An 18,410-nucleotide genomic window follows, 5' to 3' on the forward strand; every position below is an offset into this window, starting at 1 on the left:
CAATGCTGGGGGCCGGGTCTCCCAGGGGACCGGAGAGGGCTTCGGGCAGGTCTGTCCCCCGCAGGGGTGCTCGGGAGAATCACCGGCAGGGCGAGAACGAGCGAGCGAACACAGCCGCGCCGGGGGCCTCCCTCACAGTACCCCCTGCCAGGCAGGAAGTCCCCCTCCCGCCAGGACCGCCAGGTCCCCGCGCCCAGCACCCAGCCCTGTGCGCGCCTCCCCAGATCATCAAGCAGAGCGTCGTGGAGCTCAAGCTGCAGGCGGAAGACAGCTTCGTGCTCAAGGTCGTACAGCTCGAGGAGCTCCTTCAAGTGCGGCACTCGGTGTTCGTCATCGGGAACGCGGGCAGCGGCAAATCCCAGGCACGCCGCCCCTCCCCCCCCCCCCCCAGCCCCCGTGCAACCCTCGCAGGGCCTCGTCGCCTCCCCACACCCCTGGGGCAGCCGCAGCCCTTGTCCTGGGTCCTCCTCTCTTCCTGCTCCTTCCCCCTGGACACCAGCCACCTGGCCCTCTGTGGCCAGTGCCCCACCCCCACCCTCCTGTCCCCTCCTCCCCCCGTGTGAGCCCCCCCACATTCCTGTCCCCACCTGCCCCCCCTGCACCAGCTCCCCACGTTCCTGTCCCCACCTGCCCCCCTGCACCAGCTCCCCACCCCCCTCCTGTCCCCTGTCCCCTGTCCCCTGCCACTATCTGGGCATAGTGAGCAGCAGAGGGTGGCGGCCAATATTACTAACATCGATAACATCGGAAGATTCGAAGCCAGCCAAGCATTCAGCTGGACGCCCACAGGACGGACTCCCGTGCTATTAATTCAAGATCGTTTCCAAAGTAATAACACGGGGGACGCTCACAAGTTATTTTTAAAAAGGCAGAAACTGTATGAACCCAGTCTTCTAAAAGGAACATATACATATGTATGCATTTTTAATGTTTATTCATTTTTGAGAGAGAGAGAGAGGGAGAGGGGAGGGGCAGAAAGAGGGGACAGAGGATCAGAAGAAGGCTCTGTGCTGACAGCCGACGCGGGGCTCGAACTCAGAAACCGCCAGATCGTGACCTGAGCCGAAGCCCGATGCGCAACCGGCTGAGCCCCCCCACCCCAGGTGCCCCACACGTATGCATGTTTATGTCTGTACGCACACACGCACACCCACGCGCGTTCACGTGAACCACCGACAAATGTCCTTAAACACCCTTTTCTCTGGGTGGAGGGATGGCGGGGAGTTTTCTTCCACGAGCGGGGACGGCCTCCACGGTCAGGAAATCGCTGCGAGTTTTCCCGAGCTTCGCCCGGTCTCCGGGCACACGGTGCTCCGCTGTCCGCGGATGGGAGCGCCTGCGGTCCCCGTCCCCGGGTTACTTGCCTCGGCCACCGTTCGGGGGACGCAGGCTCACCCGAGTGTCGGCAAAGCACAACGGTCGCAGAGCAGGAATTCTGCCTGGGGTTCGCAGGAGGCCCCCGCAGCCCTGGTGGAGGGCACCTTCCTGGGTTCGGGTGCCGGAGTGGCCGGGACCCCGAGCCCCGTGTCAACGCCCGTCCCCCCGCCCCCACGCCCAGGTCCTCAAGTCTCTCCACAAGACCTACCAGAACATGAAGAGGAAGCCGATCGCTGTGGACCTGGACCCCAAGGCAGTCACCTGTGACGAGCTCTTTGGGATCATCAACCCGGCCACCAGGGAATGGAAAGACGGTAGGAGGAGCCGGGTCCGGGCAGGCGGAGTGGAGGCGGGTCACCAGCAGGCGTCCCAGGGGCACCCGGGCCTGCTCACCCACCGCGGCCCTGCTCACCCTGGCCCTGGTCACCCACCCCGGCCCAGCTCACCCCGGCCCTGCTCACCCACCCCGGCCCTGCTCACCCACCCCGGCCCTGCTCACCCACCCTGGCCCTGCTCACCCACCCCAGCCCAGCTCACCCTGACCCTGCTCACCCACCCCAGCCAGGCTCACACTTGCCCTGCTCACCCACACCAGCCCTCCTCACACTTGCCCTGCTCACCCACACCTACCCTGCTCACACGAGCCCTGATCACTGCAGCACTGCTCACCCACACCAGCCCTGCTCACGCCAGCCCTGCTCACCCTAGCCCTGCTCACCCAACCCAGCCCTAGTCACCCCACCAGCCCTGCTCAACCACCCCAGCCCTGCTCACACTTGCCCTGCTCACACTTGCCCTGCTCACCTACCCCAGCCCTGCTCAGCCACACCAGCCCTGCTCACCCACCCCAGCCCAGCTCACCCCGGCCCTGCTCACCCACCCCGGCCCTGCTCACCCACCCCGACCCAACTCACTCCGGCCCTGCTCACCCACCCCGGCCCTGGTCAACCACCCCAGCCCTGCTCAGCCACCCCAGCCCAGCTCACCCCAGCCTTGCTCACCCACCCCGGCCCTGCTCACCCACCCCAGCCCTGCTCACCCATCCCGGCCCAGCTCACCCCAGCCCTGCTCACCCATCCCCGCCCTGCTCATCCACTCCAACCCTGCTCACACTTGCCCTGCTCATCCACCCCAGCCCTGCTCACCCCAGCCCTGCTCACCCACACCAGCCCTGCTCACCCACCCTGGCCCTGCTCATTCACAGGCCTTTTCTCCACCATAATGCGGGACCTGGCCAACATCACTCATGATGGCCCCAAGTGGATCGTCCTGGATGGGGACATAGACCCTATGTGGATCGAATCTCTCAACACCGTCATGGATGACAACAAGGTTCAAGGGGCTCCTGGATTCTAGAGCTAACCCTCAAAGCCTGGCGATGGCCCGGAGGGGGGCAGGGGGCTCACGGGAAGCACGTCACCACCCGCTGCACACAATGGACAGAACCTTCCGTAGACTGGCCCTGGGGAGTGAGACGGAACCTTCCGTAGGCTGGCCCTGGGGAGTGAGGGTCTGTCTGGAACGGCAGCAGCATGGGTGAAGGGCACAGATACGGAAAACTTTCTTGCCTAAATGGCATGTGACATAACGTGGCAGGACATCTAACATCTTGGAAGGCAGAAACAGAATTCAGAATGATCTAGAAACAGCGGAAGACGACGATTCTTACTTGGGTGGAACAGGGAACACAAGAACTCCGGGGGGGAGAGGGGGGCGGGGCCACGCTTTCCCAAAGCAAATGTGGTATCACAGTGATGCCCTACGCGGTGCTCACTTCGGGAAGCCTCCCGTGTTGTCTGGGGGTGGGACAGGTGTCAGGGACTTCTAGGGAAGCTGGCTGGTGACGAGCACAGGTGCACGGGCCCTCTTTGTTCTGAGACACCCCCGTGTGATGAACCATCAGGACAATGGCACGTCGGCCGCTGAAAACCCACAGGCCTGACCCCCTTCCCAGGTCCTCACGCTGGCCAGCAACGAGCGAATCCCCCTGAACCGCACCATGAGGCTGGTGTTTGAGATCAGCCACCTGAGGACGGCCACCCCGGCCACCGTCTCCAGAGCCGGGATTCTGTACATCAACCCCGCAGACCTGGGGTGGAACCCGTGAGTTGGGTTTTCGCTTTTCCGTTACAAACTGGCAGAGAAAGGCGAGGCTGGCGGCGTTTCCGAGTCGCCTGTGCGGGCGTGCGGGCATTCGTTCGACAAATACCGCACGCGGGGCCTCCCCCGGGCCCCGGGTCACGGCAGCGGAAGGACCAGCGACAGCCATGTGAACACGAGGTGTGGTGACGGGGACTAGCCCACGGCACCGTGTGCCGGGAACCCTGCGGGGAAGTGTTCCCAAGAGGAAGGCGCAGTTTGGGCTGAAACCTGGCGGGAGAGGGAGTTTTCCAGGCGGACAGAAACTGCAGGGAGCTCGCCAGGCGAGAACCAGCCTTGACGGGAACGTGGCGGGGCGGGGTGGCTAGAGTGGGAGGTTCCGGGGTCTGGGTGGCGGTCGGGTGTCCGTGGACGGAGCGTCAAGCCTGAAGATGCTCTTGGCAGGAAGGAGCTGATACTGGACCAGCCTGCGGGGCCCACACGGGGGCCCTTTCTGGGGTGAAGAGGGCCGGCCACGCCAGGGGACGATGGGTGACCACTGGGGGCAGGGAGGAAGGGACAATGTGAGAAATGCTCAAAATCTTAAGAAATGGAAGATCTGGCATTGATTCGGGGGCCCGAACCCAAAATCAGAGTGTTGGAGGGTCTGGTTCCACCCAGAGGCCCCCAGGGAGCCAGCACCCCAGGCCTTTCTCCTGGCTGCTGGTGGCTCCGGGCCACCCGTGGCGACCCTTGGCTCGTGGACGCATCACCCGATCTCTGCGTCCACATCCACATGGCCACCTTTCTGTCTCTCGTGGTCTCCCCTCAGTCCCCTTTTCTTGTAGGGACAGTCATGGGATTGGGGCCCGCCCTCATTTCGGGATCCTAACCTTGACTACGTCTGCAAAGACCCTTTTCCAAATAAGGTCACATTTATGGGTCCTGGTGGACATGTGTTTTGGGAGCCACTACACCACATGTGAGAGTTTCCAGGGTGGGAAGACGAGGCAACAGGAGGGAGGCGGAGGGTTCAGGGGCACCGGAGGGGGGTGGGGGGGTAGGAAGGAGAGAGCTGAAAGGAAGCCTTGTGCCAGGAGTGGTTCTCGAGGCCCCCGGAGGAAGGACCAAGCCGGCGAGCGGCTGTTTGGGGACGAGGAGGGGGGAAGTGAAGAGGGCAGGGGGCCAACACGCGACCCCCCGGCCCCCGGGAGGAAGGCATCCCTCCCACGGGGACAGCAGTGACTTGAGGCCGGGAGACCGCAGAGCACATCCCAGAGCAGGAAGGGGAGCGAGGTTTCCCCCTGGGAGCCGGGCGGGGGCTTACCACGCTTTGCCCGCGGACACAGATCGTGGAAAGGATCGCTCTGTCATTCTGGACAACCCAGGGTGCAGTGGGGCAGACGTTTTAGCTGTCGGTCCTCCGTTCTGTTGGAGGCACGGTAAGAATCGGAGCCTGTCCTCGGGGCTGCGGATGCCAGGCTAGCCGTGTCTGGTGACGTGAGCCCCCCGCTTCTGCCCCATCCTGGAAATGATGCGCTCGCTGACCCACCAGGGGGCCGGACGCTGTTTATGCTTTAGGCAGGGCACTTAGCGCTCACGGCAGGCCAGGCTCCCTTCTGCGGGCTCTAAAAATATCCGCCCAGGCAGTCCTCACTCCCACTCAGAAGTGAAAAACCTGGGAGCCCGACATGTTGAGTAACTCGCCCAAGCTGCTGCTGCCCGAAGTCGATTCAGGCCCAGGCAGCAGGCTCCAGAGTCTGTACCCTCGCCCTTGGGGTGGCCCGCTTCTCAACAACGCACGCCAGCAGCGGGTGGACGCCAGACAGTCCAACACGGGTCCTCAGTGGTTGCCTATTGCATTAGTTTGGATGCCTCCGTAGAACGTGACAAATTCATCTCAAACTAGCTAAAGCAAAAAAAAAAAAAAAAAAAAAAAAAAAAAGGTTGGCTCAATTCAGCAAGTGGTGCTTCAGGCACGGCTGGATCCAGGAACTCAGATGATCTAATGAGAGGCGCCTGTTCCTCTCTCTTCCCTTCCCTTCCCATCCCCCTCCCCCTTTCCACACAGACGATGTGAAATCTTTCTCCTCCCCTATGTCCAGCTCTGCCCCCATCAGTATTGGCTTCATTTGGGGTAGGAAAGATGGCTCCCAGTCGTTCTAGGCTACAGGACCCCCTATGGCTAGAATGCCAGAGGCAGAGCGCGCCCCCACGGCCCCGCCGCCCCCGTCAGACCCTCTCAAGGTCGGCGTCTGGCCGCATCACCAGGCAGGAGCGCCAGAGTCACTCAGAGGCGCCAGGGATGTTCACCAAGGGGAGGGACGCCACGCGGGCCCGCCACGGTGGCCCCACCACCCGGTGCCCCCCGTCTCCCCCAGGGTAGTGAGCAGCTGGATTGAGAGGCGCAAGGTGCAGTCAGAAAAGGCCAACCTCATGATCCTCTTTGACAAGTACCTGCCCACGTGCTTGGACAAGTTGCGTTTTGGGTTTAAGAAGATCACGCCCATACCGGAGGTCACGGTCATCCAGACCATCCTGTACCTGCTGGAGTGCCTCCTCACAGAGAAGAGCGTGCCGCCCGACTCCCCCAAGGAGCTGTACGAGCTCTACTTTGTGTTTGCCTGTTTCTGGGCCTTCGGGGGGGCCATGTTCCAGGACCAGGTGAGCGGCCGGCCCCCCCCCCCCACCGGGGAGCCAGCCGTCCAGGCGGGGCCTCTGGGCGTCCCTAGCCGGGCCCTCGGCTCCGATTTGCTCTTCAACAGCTTGTGGACTATCGAGTCGAGTTCAGCAAATGGTGGGTCAACGAGTTCAAGACGATCAAGTTCCCCTCGCAGGGAACCATCTTCGACTACTACGTAGATCCCGACACGAAAAAGTTCCTGCCGTGGACAGAGAAAGTGCCCTCCTTCGAGCTGGACCCCGACGTCCCGCTGCAGGTGCCCGCCCCGGGGTGGTGACAGTTGGGGAGCGGGACTCAGCGCCCCGTCTCACACCTCTTGACGGGTCACCGAACACACGCGATTTTCAACAGTAAACCCGGGGACTTGGCAAACCGTTGGGTCTGCAGGTTCGCCGGGAGGTGGAAATCAGAGGTGCAGGACGTCTGAGGGTCACGACTTCCCCCCCCCTCCCCCCGCCCCGGCCCAGGCCTCTCTGGTGCACACCACAGAAACCACACGTATTCGCTACTTCATGGATCTGCTCATGGAGAAGTCGTGGCCGGTGATGCTGGTGGGGAACGCAGGCACGGGCAAGTCGGTGCTGATGGGGGACAAGCTGGAGAGCCTCAACACCGACGACTACCTCGTGCAGGCCGTGCCCTTCAACTTCTACACGACCTCGGCCATGTTGCAGGGTGGGGCCGGGGCCAGAGTGGGGGTGCGGGGTGGGGCCGGGGCCAGAGCAGGGGTGCGGGGGTACGGGGTGGGGCCGGAGCCAGGAGCAGGGGTGCAGGGGCGTGGGGTGGGGCCGGGGGGCAGGCTAGGGTGCAGGGTGGGGCCGGAGCCAGGAGCAGGGGTGCGTGGGTGTGGGGTGGGGCTGGGGCCAGGAGCAGGGGTGCAGGGGTATAGGGTGAGGCTGGGGGCAGGAACAAGGGTGCAAGGTGAGGCTGAGGCCAGTCTGGGGTGCAGAGTGAGGCTAAGGCCAGGAGCCAGGGGTACAGGATGGGGCTGGGGCCAGGAACGGGACTACAGGTGGGACCAGGGGCAGGAACATGGGTGCAAGATGAGGCCAGGGCCAGGCTGAGGTGTAGGGTGAGGCCAGGGGTATGCCAGGGTACAGGGTGGGGCTGGGGCCAGGAGAAGGGGTGCAGGGTGAGGCCAGGAAAAGGGGCATAATAGGGGGCCAGGTTGAGGTACAAAGTGGGACGGGGCCGGGTGAGGGGTGGGGCCAGGGGCAGGGGCTAGGGTGCAGGGCGGGGCTGGGACCAGGAGAAGAGGTGAGGCCAGGGAGAGGGGTGCATGCAGTAGAGGGCCAAGTTGAGATGCAAAGTGGGACAGGAGCAGGGGTGCAGGGGTGCAGGGTGGGGCTGGGACCAGGAGAAGGGGTGAGGCCAGGGAAAGGGGTACAGTAGAGGGCCAGGTTGAGGTGCAGAGTGGGACTGGGGGCAGGAGCAGGGGCACAGCGGGGGGGCTCAATGACCACAATGGGTCCTCACTGCCCCGTCTGGACGCCCCCAGTCACGCTCATCCCAGTGGCTGGCCCCTTACCGCCACAGTCCCCATTATCCCTTTTCACTGAAGACCAGGGACTGGCCAGGGTCCCCTTCTCCGGCCACGCCCCCTCCACTGGCCTCTGTCCTCAGAGGAGGGGGGATGGGAGTAGTCGCCAGGACCCCTTGTCCCAGAGCTCCTGGGCAGATGCCACCGGGAGCTCCCGCCACAGCCAGTCTGGGGTGGCCCCAAGGTTGTCCAGGCGCAAGGCTCCTGCCGCCTGCACCTTGGACCCTTGATGCCCAAGTCTCCCGGCTTTGCTCCTGGGGGTGATGGAGTCGAAGCTCACCCATCCTCGGGGCCCCCTCCAGGGCCACTGCCCAGGCCACGCCACCTGGTGCTGGGGACCAGGGGCCCCGTAGGACCTCCCACCAGGATGTAGCAGGCATGGTGGCAGCCGGCTGGCTCCCTTCTCCAGGGGTTCTGGAGAAGCCGCTGGAGAAGAAATCCGGGAGGAACTACGGTCCGCCAGGCACCAAGAAGCTGATCTACTTCATCGACGACATGAACATGCCCGAGGTGGACAAGTACGGGACCGTGGCGCCCCACACGCTCATCCGACAGCACATGGACCACGGGCACTGGTAAGCGGGCGGTGGGGCGGGGGCTGCGGGGAGGGTCCAGGACAGGGATGCAGACCAGGCCAGAGGAGTGCACCTCCTGCGAGGCTCGGGACAGCCCGGCCTCCCTCCGCCCCTGGCTCACGCGGACCCCGTTCACAAGACACCCACGGTAACGGCACAAGCACCATCCGGCATTAGCAGAACGGGGACGAGGACTCGCAGAGGCTGACAGCGGATCGGTATCCGGAGCGTGCCAGGAATTCCTGAAAACCAACAACAAGCAATGACTCCCAGCGGAGAAAAACGTATAAGGGGGGGGGGGGGGTGCGGGGAACCCCAACAGGTAAGAGGCACGTGAAAAATGCAACCTTTCGGCTCATCCGAGTCCCTGCAAGTTTTGTCAGGGAATCGGCCAGCCTATCTGAGAATCGTCATCGTCATTATCGTTCATGATTAGAACGACCCGGACCGGGCACACCTGCCCTGTGTCGGGTCTCCGTGCGTTAGCGCATTTAGTCCCCGTGTTGGCGCAGGGCACGGGGCGCTGGGCCGCCTTGCCTGGGTGGTGGCGGGGGGGGGCCCGATGCTGCTGGACGGCAGAGCTGGGGCGGAAGCTCGTGCCTGCGCGCTGAGCCACTCTGCCGCCTCTCGTTTCCAGATTTTCCTTGAGGACAGGAAGTGAAATCGGCCCGTTCACATATAAGCGACACTCATGGGGGGTTTTGGTCACCACGCGCGAGAGATGATGGCGGGCGGGGTGGGGGCCGGTGGCACGACTTTGGGGGGGTCTCCCTCGCGCAGGTACGACAGACAGAAGCTGACGCTGAAGGACATCCACAACTGTCAGTACGTGGCTTGCATGAACCCCACCTCCGGATCCTTCACCATCGACCCCAGGCTCCAGGTGGGCAGAAGCCAAACTCCGCTCGTCCCGCCGCCGTGGGGTTGAGGTCTCAGAACAAGCACATCCCGTACAGTATTCGGGACACGCTTACTCATCAGGACAATTGTTTGTTATTTACCTGAAACTCAGATTTATCTATTATTTTTTTTAAGTTTTTTTTTTTTAAATGTTTGTTTATTTTTGAGACAGGGAGAGACAGAGCGTGAACGGGGGAGGGTCAGAGAGAGAGGGAGACACAGAATGGGAAGCAGCCTCCAGGCTCTGAGCTGTCAGCACAGAGCCCGACGCGGGGCTCGAACTCACAGACCGCGAGATCGTGACCTGAGCCGAAGTCGGACGCTGAACCAACTGAGCCCCCCAGGCGCCCCTCTGAAACTCAGATTTAGCAGGATCTCCCATACTAACATCTGCAACCCCATCCAGGCAGGACCTCGCTTCTAAAGGATCTAAGTGGATCCTTATGATTTCGTGGGATCTGAAGGATCTGAGCGGATCCTTATGATTTCGTGGGATCTTACCACATACGAGGCCCAAGGAGGGAGACCGTCCGTTCCTACCATGCCCGCGAAACACTAGGTGACGGGGGCAGAGCCTGTGCCCCCAGGCAGGCAGGAACCCCGGGCCACCAGCTGGTCCCCCCGGGGCCGCCTGACGGGGATCCGTGGTTGTTCCCGGCAGCGCCATTTTTGTGTGTTTGCCGTGAGCTTTCCGGGCCAGGAGGCCCTCACCACCATCTACAACACGATCCTGGCCCAGCACCTGGCCTTTCGCTCGGTCCCCATGGTGGTTCAGAAGATGAGCACCCAGCTGGTGACCTCGGCCCTGGGTAAGCTGACGGCTCATCCCCTCCCCTCCTGTCAGTAAAACCTGCTGCTTCACGGGGCTGGTGGCTTCTTCGTAGTCTCCCCTGGCAGATATTTTATTTCTACTTTTAAAATCAATATTTTTAAACGATGCTATGTTGCAGCAGGAGGTATGATGAAATCCAGTGGCTTGAGGGGAGGGCGGGGGTAGGAAATTCAGTGTACAAGGAGTGATTTACACGTCAGTAGGGCAGCAAACCTCCCTCTTCGGCCGTGCAGAACTTACTCAAGTTGTCGCCACCTCGTAGTCCATTTGCTTTCGAAGCTGTACCTTAAGCTCTGCCCTTCCTGAGGCCGTTAAGAGCACCTAAGAATCAATGTATCTTTTTCCGGTAACAGCCCTGCATCAGAAAGTCACTGCAATGTTTCTTCCCACGGCCATTAAATTTCATTATGTCTTCAACCTGAGGGACCTCTCCAGTATTTTCCAGGTACTGCTCCCTTAGCCCTCTTCTGGCCAAGTCCCTGATCCGTGGGTGCTCTCCTCCTGTGCTGCTCTCAGGAGAGAAAGCAAAGCGACCTATGGACTGATGACAGCAATGATGATGGGGCTGCGTGTGTCACTACCCTGTTGTTTTGCTTGCCTGGTTCCATCTCCCCCTAGAAGTGTGGACCCCATGCAAGCAGGGCCTATCTGGGCTGTGATCCCGGAGCCCCAGAGAGGGTCTGGAACATGCTAGACTCTCCGTAAGAACCTGTCGGACGTGCCCGGGGCACTCGGTCGCCAAATGGCTGAGCCAGGACCGGACACAGGCAGGCTTGCGGTGGATCCCCGGCCTGTAACTGCCCGCCCTGTGGCCCTCGAGAGTCTGGTTCCCCCTCGTGGCCAGACTCGTCTGTCCCTTCTCCGCCAGCCACCCCGTTAGAGAATGAAGGCATCGGCCCTGTCGTGGGAGGAGGATTCCCCCACATCTCTGCCCGCGACACAGCCTCCGGGATGCACATGGCCTCGGCCATCCGTGCCTTGGCAGATCACCGCCTGGGAAAGTGACCACTCTCTCGCGTCGGCTACGTACGGCACCTGGCTGGCCTCCGTAGCGCAGCTGATGATGCCGACCGTCCCGTGCCTGGGGCAGGGGCTCTTATTCTCCACAGCGGAGATCCTGAGGGTACCGCTCGACCTAGTCCGCCTCTGGCTGCATGAGGCCGAGAGGGTGTATGGCGACAAGATGGTGGACGGGAAAGACCAGGACATGCTGCGCAGAGTCACGATGGCTTCCACCAAGAAATTCTTTGACGTAAGTCAAGCCACCAAGTCCCTCTGATGAGCCCCGACAGGCCCTAGGAGGGCAGAGTGCCTGGGGCCCGCCGATAAGGCGAGCCCTCTCGGAAGGGCCCCGACGTGAGCGTGCGAAGGACCGCGCCGGGTCCCTAGAGGTGACTCGGTCACGCGAGTGTGTGTCTGGGGGAAGGACTGACGCCTCAGTAGGTCGGGATGTGATGAGCTCCCTCCGTCCGCTTGGCGTAGAGAAAGGCCTGCTTGGCTCATGGCGCTCTGCTCGTACGTCCTAGGCTTTCTTGGAAGATTCTTTTCTTTCTCCTGACGTGATGGGAGATGGGACCGTCCTACCGGGGAGGTTTTTGCCCGCTGGTTTGCAGGACCCCAGCAGCAGCGGTTTGGGCCCACGAAGACTCGGCCCGGCATCCCGGGGCCGCTGCGGCAAGCAGCATGATGCGTTGAGCTGCGTGCCCAAGATGGACCGCGGAAGTGCCTTACCTCTTATTCCTAGGATCTCGGCGAAGAGCTTCTCTTCGCCAAGCCAAATATCTTCTGCCACTTCTCTCACGGGATCGGCGAGCCCAAATACCTCGCGGTAACCAACGTGGCCCATCTACACAAGCTCCTGGTGGACGTCCTCGACAGTTACAACGAAGTCAACGCGGTCATGAACTTGGTGAGGGGCGTGCGCCGTGCTGACGGCACAGGCGAGGGGCCGGGACCCCGCTTTCCCCGTCCCGCCTCGCCGGGAGCCACGGCGGTGCCCTGGGGTGGCGTGACTCTTGGCAAAGGCCGCCTGGACCCGCCCTCCCTCCCACCCCAGGAGGGTCTGGGCCATGGACGGAGCCGCATCCGCGCGCCCCGGGATGCCAAGAAGCCTCTCGGCTCTCGGCAGGTGTTGTTCGAAGACGCGGTGGCTCACGTCTGCAAAATCAACCGCATCTTGGAGTCGCCCCGTGGGAACGCCCTGCTGGTGGGCGTGGGAGGCAGCGGGAAACAGAGCCTCTCGCGCCTGGCCGCCTACATCAGCGCGCTGGACGTGTTCCAGATCAGCCTCAGGAAGGGCTATGGGATCCCAGACCTCAAGGTGAGACGTGGCTTTCTGACGAGCCGCCCCTGCGGAAGGGGAGGAGGCGGGGGGCAGGGAAACTCTGACCACGCGCCGGTCCGAAAAGAGGCCCCCGGGACACAGAAGGTGAATGTCCCTGCAGGGTCCTCGTCGGAGGGAGTAAGGGCCGGGACACGTGCTTCCACCAGTGCCCGTGCCCCTGTGGCCCAGGGGAGAGGCCGTGCGGGTCCCCGTCCCCGCCGGGCTGGAGTCTGTAGGGTCAGCCCAGCAGCAGCGGGACCCGGTTCTTGCCCCTGGTCGCCGAGTTGTTCTGTGTCGTTCCCGGGTCCCCAGAGTAAATAATTCCGGGCAGTTACTCGGTATCTGACTACGAACTTGGATCCTGCCAGGCCACTTTTTGAATTAATCAAATAAACATTAGTGTCAACAGGTCTCCCATCACCAAGACGTGCTGCGGAGGCTTTTCATTGATTTCTTTTTCCCGAAAGTTTGCTCTGGCCGGGGAACTGTGCTCATCAGACATGAGTGGCCCAGAGCAAATCGGCGTCTTGCTTCAGATTAGAACTGAAACTGATTCGACCGCATTACAGGGGGCGCATCTCTCTCTGCGTTGGTGCCGGGGGGCCGCTTCTGCAGGCCGGACCCAGCGGGGACCCTCCCCACTGCACGGGGCCCTGAAGACCCTGAGGGTCGTTGGTGGGCAGCTTTAGCGGGGTGACCTGGAGCCCTGCCGGGGCACAGCGCCCTGGGATGCTCTGCGGGAGGAGGTGGTCCGCTGGCAGAGACCCTTGGAACAACAGTGGGGACGGGGTGCTAATTCTCAGCCCTGCCGGCTCTGCCAGGGGGGCTCTGCCAGGGACCACAACCTCTGGACAAGCATGTGGCTTCTGTCCTTGGCATTGTCCCCAGGGGATTCTACTCTTTCCAGCAAAGGACTAGCCGATGTATTTTTAGGTCCTTGCGTTAAGGGAAAGGTCTTCCTACAGGGGCTACAATGCCTCTTGGACTGGCCCAGCTCGCAGCTTAGCCGGTCAAGTTAGTTCACTCTGATTTCCCAGGTGCACTCGACGGCATTTAGGACCCTCGCCTCTGAGCTGTATCATCTCACTGGGTTTTCTCTGCTGAAAAGTTTCTAATCTATCAACCAAGTTATACTGGTTTATTTCTTTTTTGTAATGTTTACTTATTTTTGAGAGAGAAAGAGAGACAGAGACAGAGTGTGAGCAGAGGAGGGGCAGAGAGAGAGGGAGACACAGAATCGGAAGCAGGCTCCAGGTTCTGAGCCATCAGCACAGAGCCCAATGCAGGGCTTGAACTCATGACCCGTGAGATCATGACCTGAGCCGAAGTCGGACACTTAACCGAATGAGCCACCCAGGCGCCCCACATACTGGTTTATTTTTACGATTGCATCCCAGTGTCTGTCGCCGTGTGGATTTTTGTCCCTGGCACCTCACTTTAGGGCCAGTTGTGAGTATTGAGTCTGAACAGCGTTCTTACAGGCGATCTGAGGACTGTGCCCTCAACACCCACTGCGAGCTGGCTGGTGCTAACCGTCCGCTATCACTTGTTGAACAGCTGCTGTGTGTTCAGAAGTAAAGAAGGAGACAAAGTGGGCTGACGGGGCTTGTATTGTGCCGTTAGTGATGTGATGTCGTTACACGGTCCGCACCATAAGCTGTGGACGCCCGCTGGAGGTTAGAGGCAGGAAAGGGGTCAGGAACTGTCCCCGAGGGACACTGTGGAGAATCCTGGACGTGGTCCCCAGGAAACGAGATGCCATCAAGTGTTTGAGCAGAGAGAACCAAGACCTGGGAAGGTCCCAGAACAAAATGGAGGGCGGTTTGAGGACCACAGAGAGTGCTGCGGGGTGAGCGGTGGGGAGGTGCAGAAAAGCCTCGTGCCCCACAGGGGCTGGGACCGGGCCGTGTAGGGAGCGGGAAGGGAGAGACCTGAGGGGCAGTCTAGGGGTGCCCCCACCCGCCAGGGCTCTGCCCGCACAGGAGGGAGTAGGGGGGCGGGGCCTCGCTGGGCTCCCCACTCTCCGGGCCCCAGCGCTGCCCTGTTTGTATTCCTGTGGGATGCTCCCCCAAAGCCTGAGTCGTAGCCCGGAGAGGAGGGACACACCTGATGGGGAACCCCGGAAGTTGAGTCAGGGCCCAGCTATCATGGTCTGATGATAATAAGCAGCTTAGGGGGCCTCCCAGCCAGAGATGGGAGCGTGTGCTCCCCTCCACCAACGCCAACCCCTAGACTCCCCCTGGACGCGGGTGATCACTGACCTCCTTGTCAACGAGGGGCGAGTGGGGAAGGGACCCGCAGGCACCCGAGCTTTGGGAGCTGACCGTGACGTCCGCACCCGGAGCGGCGCCCAGCAGGGTGGTGCCCTCCGCCAGGCCGCAAATGAGGCCGGGGCGGATCTGGGCTGGGGGCCCGGGGGGCAGCCGGGAGGAACCTACGTGATGCCGCTCCGCATACATGGGCATCTGAGGAATTTGAGGGAGAGGAAGGACGTGCTGGGGGGCTGGGAAGTGCTGGGAGGTGGGAGGCGGGGACCCCAGGACGGGACCAGCAGCCTAAGAGGGTGGGAGTGAGGGACGGGCAAGAGAGAACACGCAGGGCCGAGGCCGCATGAGGGCAGGTGTGGCCGCCAGGGTCAGAGGGGTGAAGCTTTGAGACAGCGGGGCAGAGCCAAGGCGGGGCAGGACAGGGACGTGCCAGAGGAGGGACAGCCCCGCAGGCTCTCCTGGGGGCACCGAGGAGAGAGCCGGCCGGCTGAGCAGCGGAGCACCTGTGGGCTGATGGGAAGGAGCCACAGACCCAGACGTGGCGGGAGGGGGAGCAGCTGGGTCAGGAGGAGCCCCTTATCCCCATTCCTAGGCCTTCAGTCTTTCCAGAAACTTCCACCCTGACCTGGACGGCCGTACAGTTAGCTTTGCGCGCCTCAGCCAGTCGGGCCAGACTTGGAATCTGAATTTGGGGAACCTTTAGAGCTTTGCACCCAGTGGCTCCCACCTGCAGGAAGAAAGGGCCCTCCGCGGCATCCTGCCGACCCCACCCCCGCCCCAGAAGCTGCCTTCCCATTCACAGACCCGCTGCCCTCCGCCACCTCCCTGGGGGTGACAGCCGGGCTGCGCACGCTCAGGCCTCTGGATTTAGACACATCTCCAACCACGGGCTCAGCGGGGCGGCAAGACGAGGAGAGCCTTCCTCCTAGCTCTGAGGCTCCTCCAGCCTGCACCCCTGCCCCTGCCCGAACCCCACCGGTGTGGCCCTCCTCTTCTAGCTCAGGACCTCCCCTCGCTTTCGTGCTAAGTTGTCAAACACGTGGAACTTAGGGCTTGCTTTCCACCGCCGTCCCCTCCAGCTAAGGACCTTGGTAATGTTTCTGTCCAGACAGAGACGCCAGGGAGGCTGGCCGCTGCCAGAGGGCAGCACTGAGCCACACGGGATGCCTCCAACTGGCCCGTTTTAAAGCCTTTGAAACGATTACACGGGCCCATCGGTCTCAGAGAAAAATTAGACATTACACGTAGTAGGTCATCAAACCCTGCAAATTCGCATTAGTACCTGGACGACAGACGTTTCGAACGAATATTTACATCTCTCGCGTGTAAGGGGGCACATTCTTCGAGAAACGGAAGGTATTCATACCGTTCTGACACGTGCGTTTTTTCTTTCTCCTTTTTACTAGTCTCCTTCACGGATGCTTCCAGAATGAGCATAGTCGTTTCGTGCGGCTGTTTCTTTAAATCCTAGTAGGGACGGACAGGCGTTTCGCTCCGTGTAGGGATTGCTCTGAGCGGTGTCCTCCTGGCACTGAGCTCCAGACCTGAGCCCGCGGTGCATTTACTGAGGACCTCCTTTGGGATCTCTATTTGAGGGCTCCCCCCCCTTTATCTTTTCTCGGTAGTAAACTGTGCGCACAACACAAAATTTACCGTTGTCACCATACAGGTCAGTGGCATTGAGCACACCCACACTGGTTTATAACCACCACCACCCCCCGTCTCCGTCTTCCCAAACTGAAACACGAAGTCCCCACCCCTGGCGCCCACCCCGCTACGTTCTGTCTGTATGAACCTGACCACCCCAGGGGCCTCCTGCCAGTGGAATCCTACAGTATTTGTCGTTTGCGGACGGGAGTCGCGTCCCCCAGGCACATCCGGGTTGCAGCAGGTGTCAGGATGTCTTTCCTGCCGAAGCCTCAATAATCCATCATATGGAGAGGCCACCTTTGTCCGTTTGTTGGCCGACGGACACCTGGGTTGCTTCTGCCCGCGTGGGCGCTGCGAGCATGGCTTCCCGCCCAAGGTTTTGGGTCCCCTTCTACAGACCGCGCACGTTGCTCACAGAGCGGATCCCCGGTTGTCCCCTCCCGGGTGGTTGTGGGGGACGCCTCCAAGCAAACGTCCCCGTGACCGACGCTTGGCGTGTTCTCCTTGCGTCCAGGTTGACCTGGGTGCACAGTACATAAAGTCAGCTGTGAAGAATGTCCCCTCGGTGTTCCTGATGACAGACTCCCAGGTGGCCGAAGAGCAGTTTCTGGTGCTGATCAACGACCTGCTGGCCTCGGGGGAGATACCGGGGCTGTTTACGGACGACGAGTTGGAGAACATCATCTCCTCTATGCGACCCCAAGTGAAGTCCGTTGGCATGAACGACACTCGGGAAACATGCTGGAAGTTCTTCATTGACAAAGTGCGCAGGCAGCTTAAGGTGGGAGCTCGCGTCTTCGCAGCATCCCCGGGGGCCCGGCGCGGGGCTCAGGTCCTTTCCTCCGTGCGGAGTCGGGTGGGGGGTGGAGGGGCTGCTCCCCCTTCGCACGAGGAAGGCCCGTCGGAGAGGACGGTGGGGCTGCGTGGTGGACGTGAGCCGACGGAGGTGTCTCGTGGCCAAGAGAAGCGTTTTCTACCCCATGACACACACACGGGTGTAAATAGATGAAGAAGTAGGCCTTGACCTTCAACGTTCTTTCTTAGGGAAACTGGGCTGGACTACCCCACTGGACTGAGGGCACTTTGGGTCCTTTTCTCCCTTCTGTCAGCATCCAGAAGGGGCAGCTGCCCCCCTGACCCAGATGGTGCTGCCCTCTGGGAGGGTTCAGCCCAGTAGCTCTTCTAGAACCTGCTGGGTTACACAGTCTGACCAGTAGACATTGTTTGGGGGCTGAAGGAGCCCCTGATGGATGCTCCCCGTGCCCGGCCCGGCTTTTCTCCGGTCGAACGGCCACTTGCAATGAGCCAGCCCAGGATCCCCGTGGAAGGAGAACGAGGAGGGGCCCGCAGGGCTGAGGCTTTTCCCGGTCCAGCCAAAGGGACCCCAGGGCCTGTTTGCATAGCACCTATGAACAGCTGGGGTCCCAGAGAGTCCCGGACTGCCTGGGGATTAGCCATCTTCTCGGAGGCCTGGAGGAGGCCGGCCCTGTCCTTGGGCCTTATCTGCCCGGCCTGGATGCTCATTCCCCACTCTGTCCTTCATCCGGCCTTTCTCTCCCCCACTTTGCGGCGGCCGTGACAGAGGGCCTTACCTGCACACTTCTCCATCCCTCACGAGAGGCGTGCAGTGGAGCATTTATCGGTTGTGACGCAAACCCAGAACCCCGGGTGCTCTCTGCAGACACCCGAAACGGACGACACAGAGAGCTTTCCTTCCGAAGGAGCTTTCTGCCGGACTGGCAGGCTCTGGCCTCAACAGCACCGTGACCAATGAGCTGCCCCTCTGTGTCCTGCCTCTAGGTGATCCTGTGTTTCTCTCCCGTGGGCTCCGTCCTGCGTGTGCGGGCAAGAAAATTCCCCGCCATTGTCAACTGCACGGCCATCAACTGGTTCCACGAGTGGCCAGAAGATGCCCTGGTGTCCGTGAGTGCACGCTTCCTCGAGGAAACGGAGGGCATTCAGGTGAGTCACTGGGCACGGCCCCCTCTGCCGCCCCCTGTACTGGGGCTCACAGAGCCGGGAGGGTCTGCCGCGTGGGACAGGGGGACCCCACGCACTCTGCCTCCAGGCAAGTAAGGACTCGCCTTGGTGCAAAATTTAAGAGAAGGGAGGGAGTAACTTCAAGCAGTCAAGATCGGTGATGTCTTAATGTGGTTCTTTTAACCATGCAAATTAATGCCGAAT

The 18,410-nt window shown here is 61.6% G+C and overlaps 2 protein-coding genes across 4 annotated transcripts in view; one reads left to right on the forward strand and one right to left on the reverse strand.

The window, feature by feature from the left end:
• Nucleotides 1–18,410, reverse strand: part of PGS1 (phosphatidylglycerophosphate synthase 1) — a 339,697-nt gene that overhangs the window by 258,348 nt on the left and 62,939 nt on the right. The window lies entirely within an intron of this gene.
• DNAH17 (dynein axonemal heavy chain 17) overlaps nt 1–18,410 on the forward strand; it is a 101,423-nt gene that overhangs the window by 54,651 nt on the left and 28,362 nt on the right. For all 3 annotated transcript variants that reach the window (XM_049635566.1, XM_049635567.1, XM_049635568.1), the window contains 16 exons: nt 225–362; nt 1,559–1,691; nt 2,582–2,709; nt 3,332–3,480; nt 5,838–6,120; nt 6,222–6,395; nt 6,607–6,814; nt 8,089–8,254; nt 9,035–9,137; nt 9,816–9,963; nt 10,340–10,431; nt 11,077–11,238; nt 11,731–11,895; nt 12,115–12,306; nt 16,741–17,007; nt 18,027–18,188. In XM_049635566.1, coding sequence (XP_049491523.1) covers nt 225–362; nt 1,559–1,691; nt 2,582–2,709; nt 3,332–3,480; nt 5,838–6,120; nt 6,222–6,395; nt 6,607–6,814; nt 8,089–8,254; nt 9,035–9,137; nt 9,816–9,963; nt 10,340–10,431; nt 11,077–11,238; nt 11,731–11,895; nt 12,115–12,306; nt 16,741–17,007; nt 18,027–18,188 — 2,670 coding nt within the window. The remainder of the gene's footprint in view (nt 1–224; nt 363–1,558; nt 1,692–2,581; nt 2,710–3,331; nt 3,481–5,837; nt 6,121–6,221; nt 6,396–6,606; nt 6,815–8,088; nt 8,255–9,034; nt 9,138–9,815; nt 9,964–10,339; nt 10,432–11,076; nt 11,239–11,730; nt 11,896–12,114; nt 12,307–16,740; nt 17,008–18,026; nt 18,189–18,410) is intronic.

This window comes from Panthera uncia, chromosome E1 (assembly GCF_023721935.1).
Source record: "Panthera uncia isolate 11264 chromosome E1, Puncia_PCG_1.0, whole genome shotgun sequence".
Taxonomy (NCBI): Eukaryota; Metazoa; Chordata; class Mammalia; order Carnivora; family Felidae; genus Panthera; species Panthera uncia.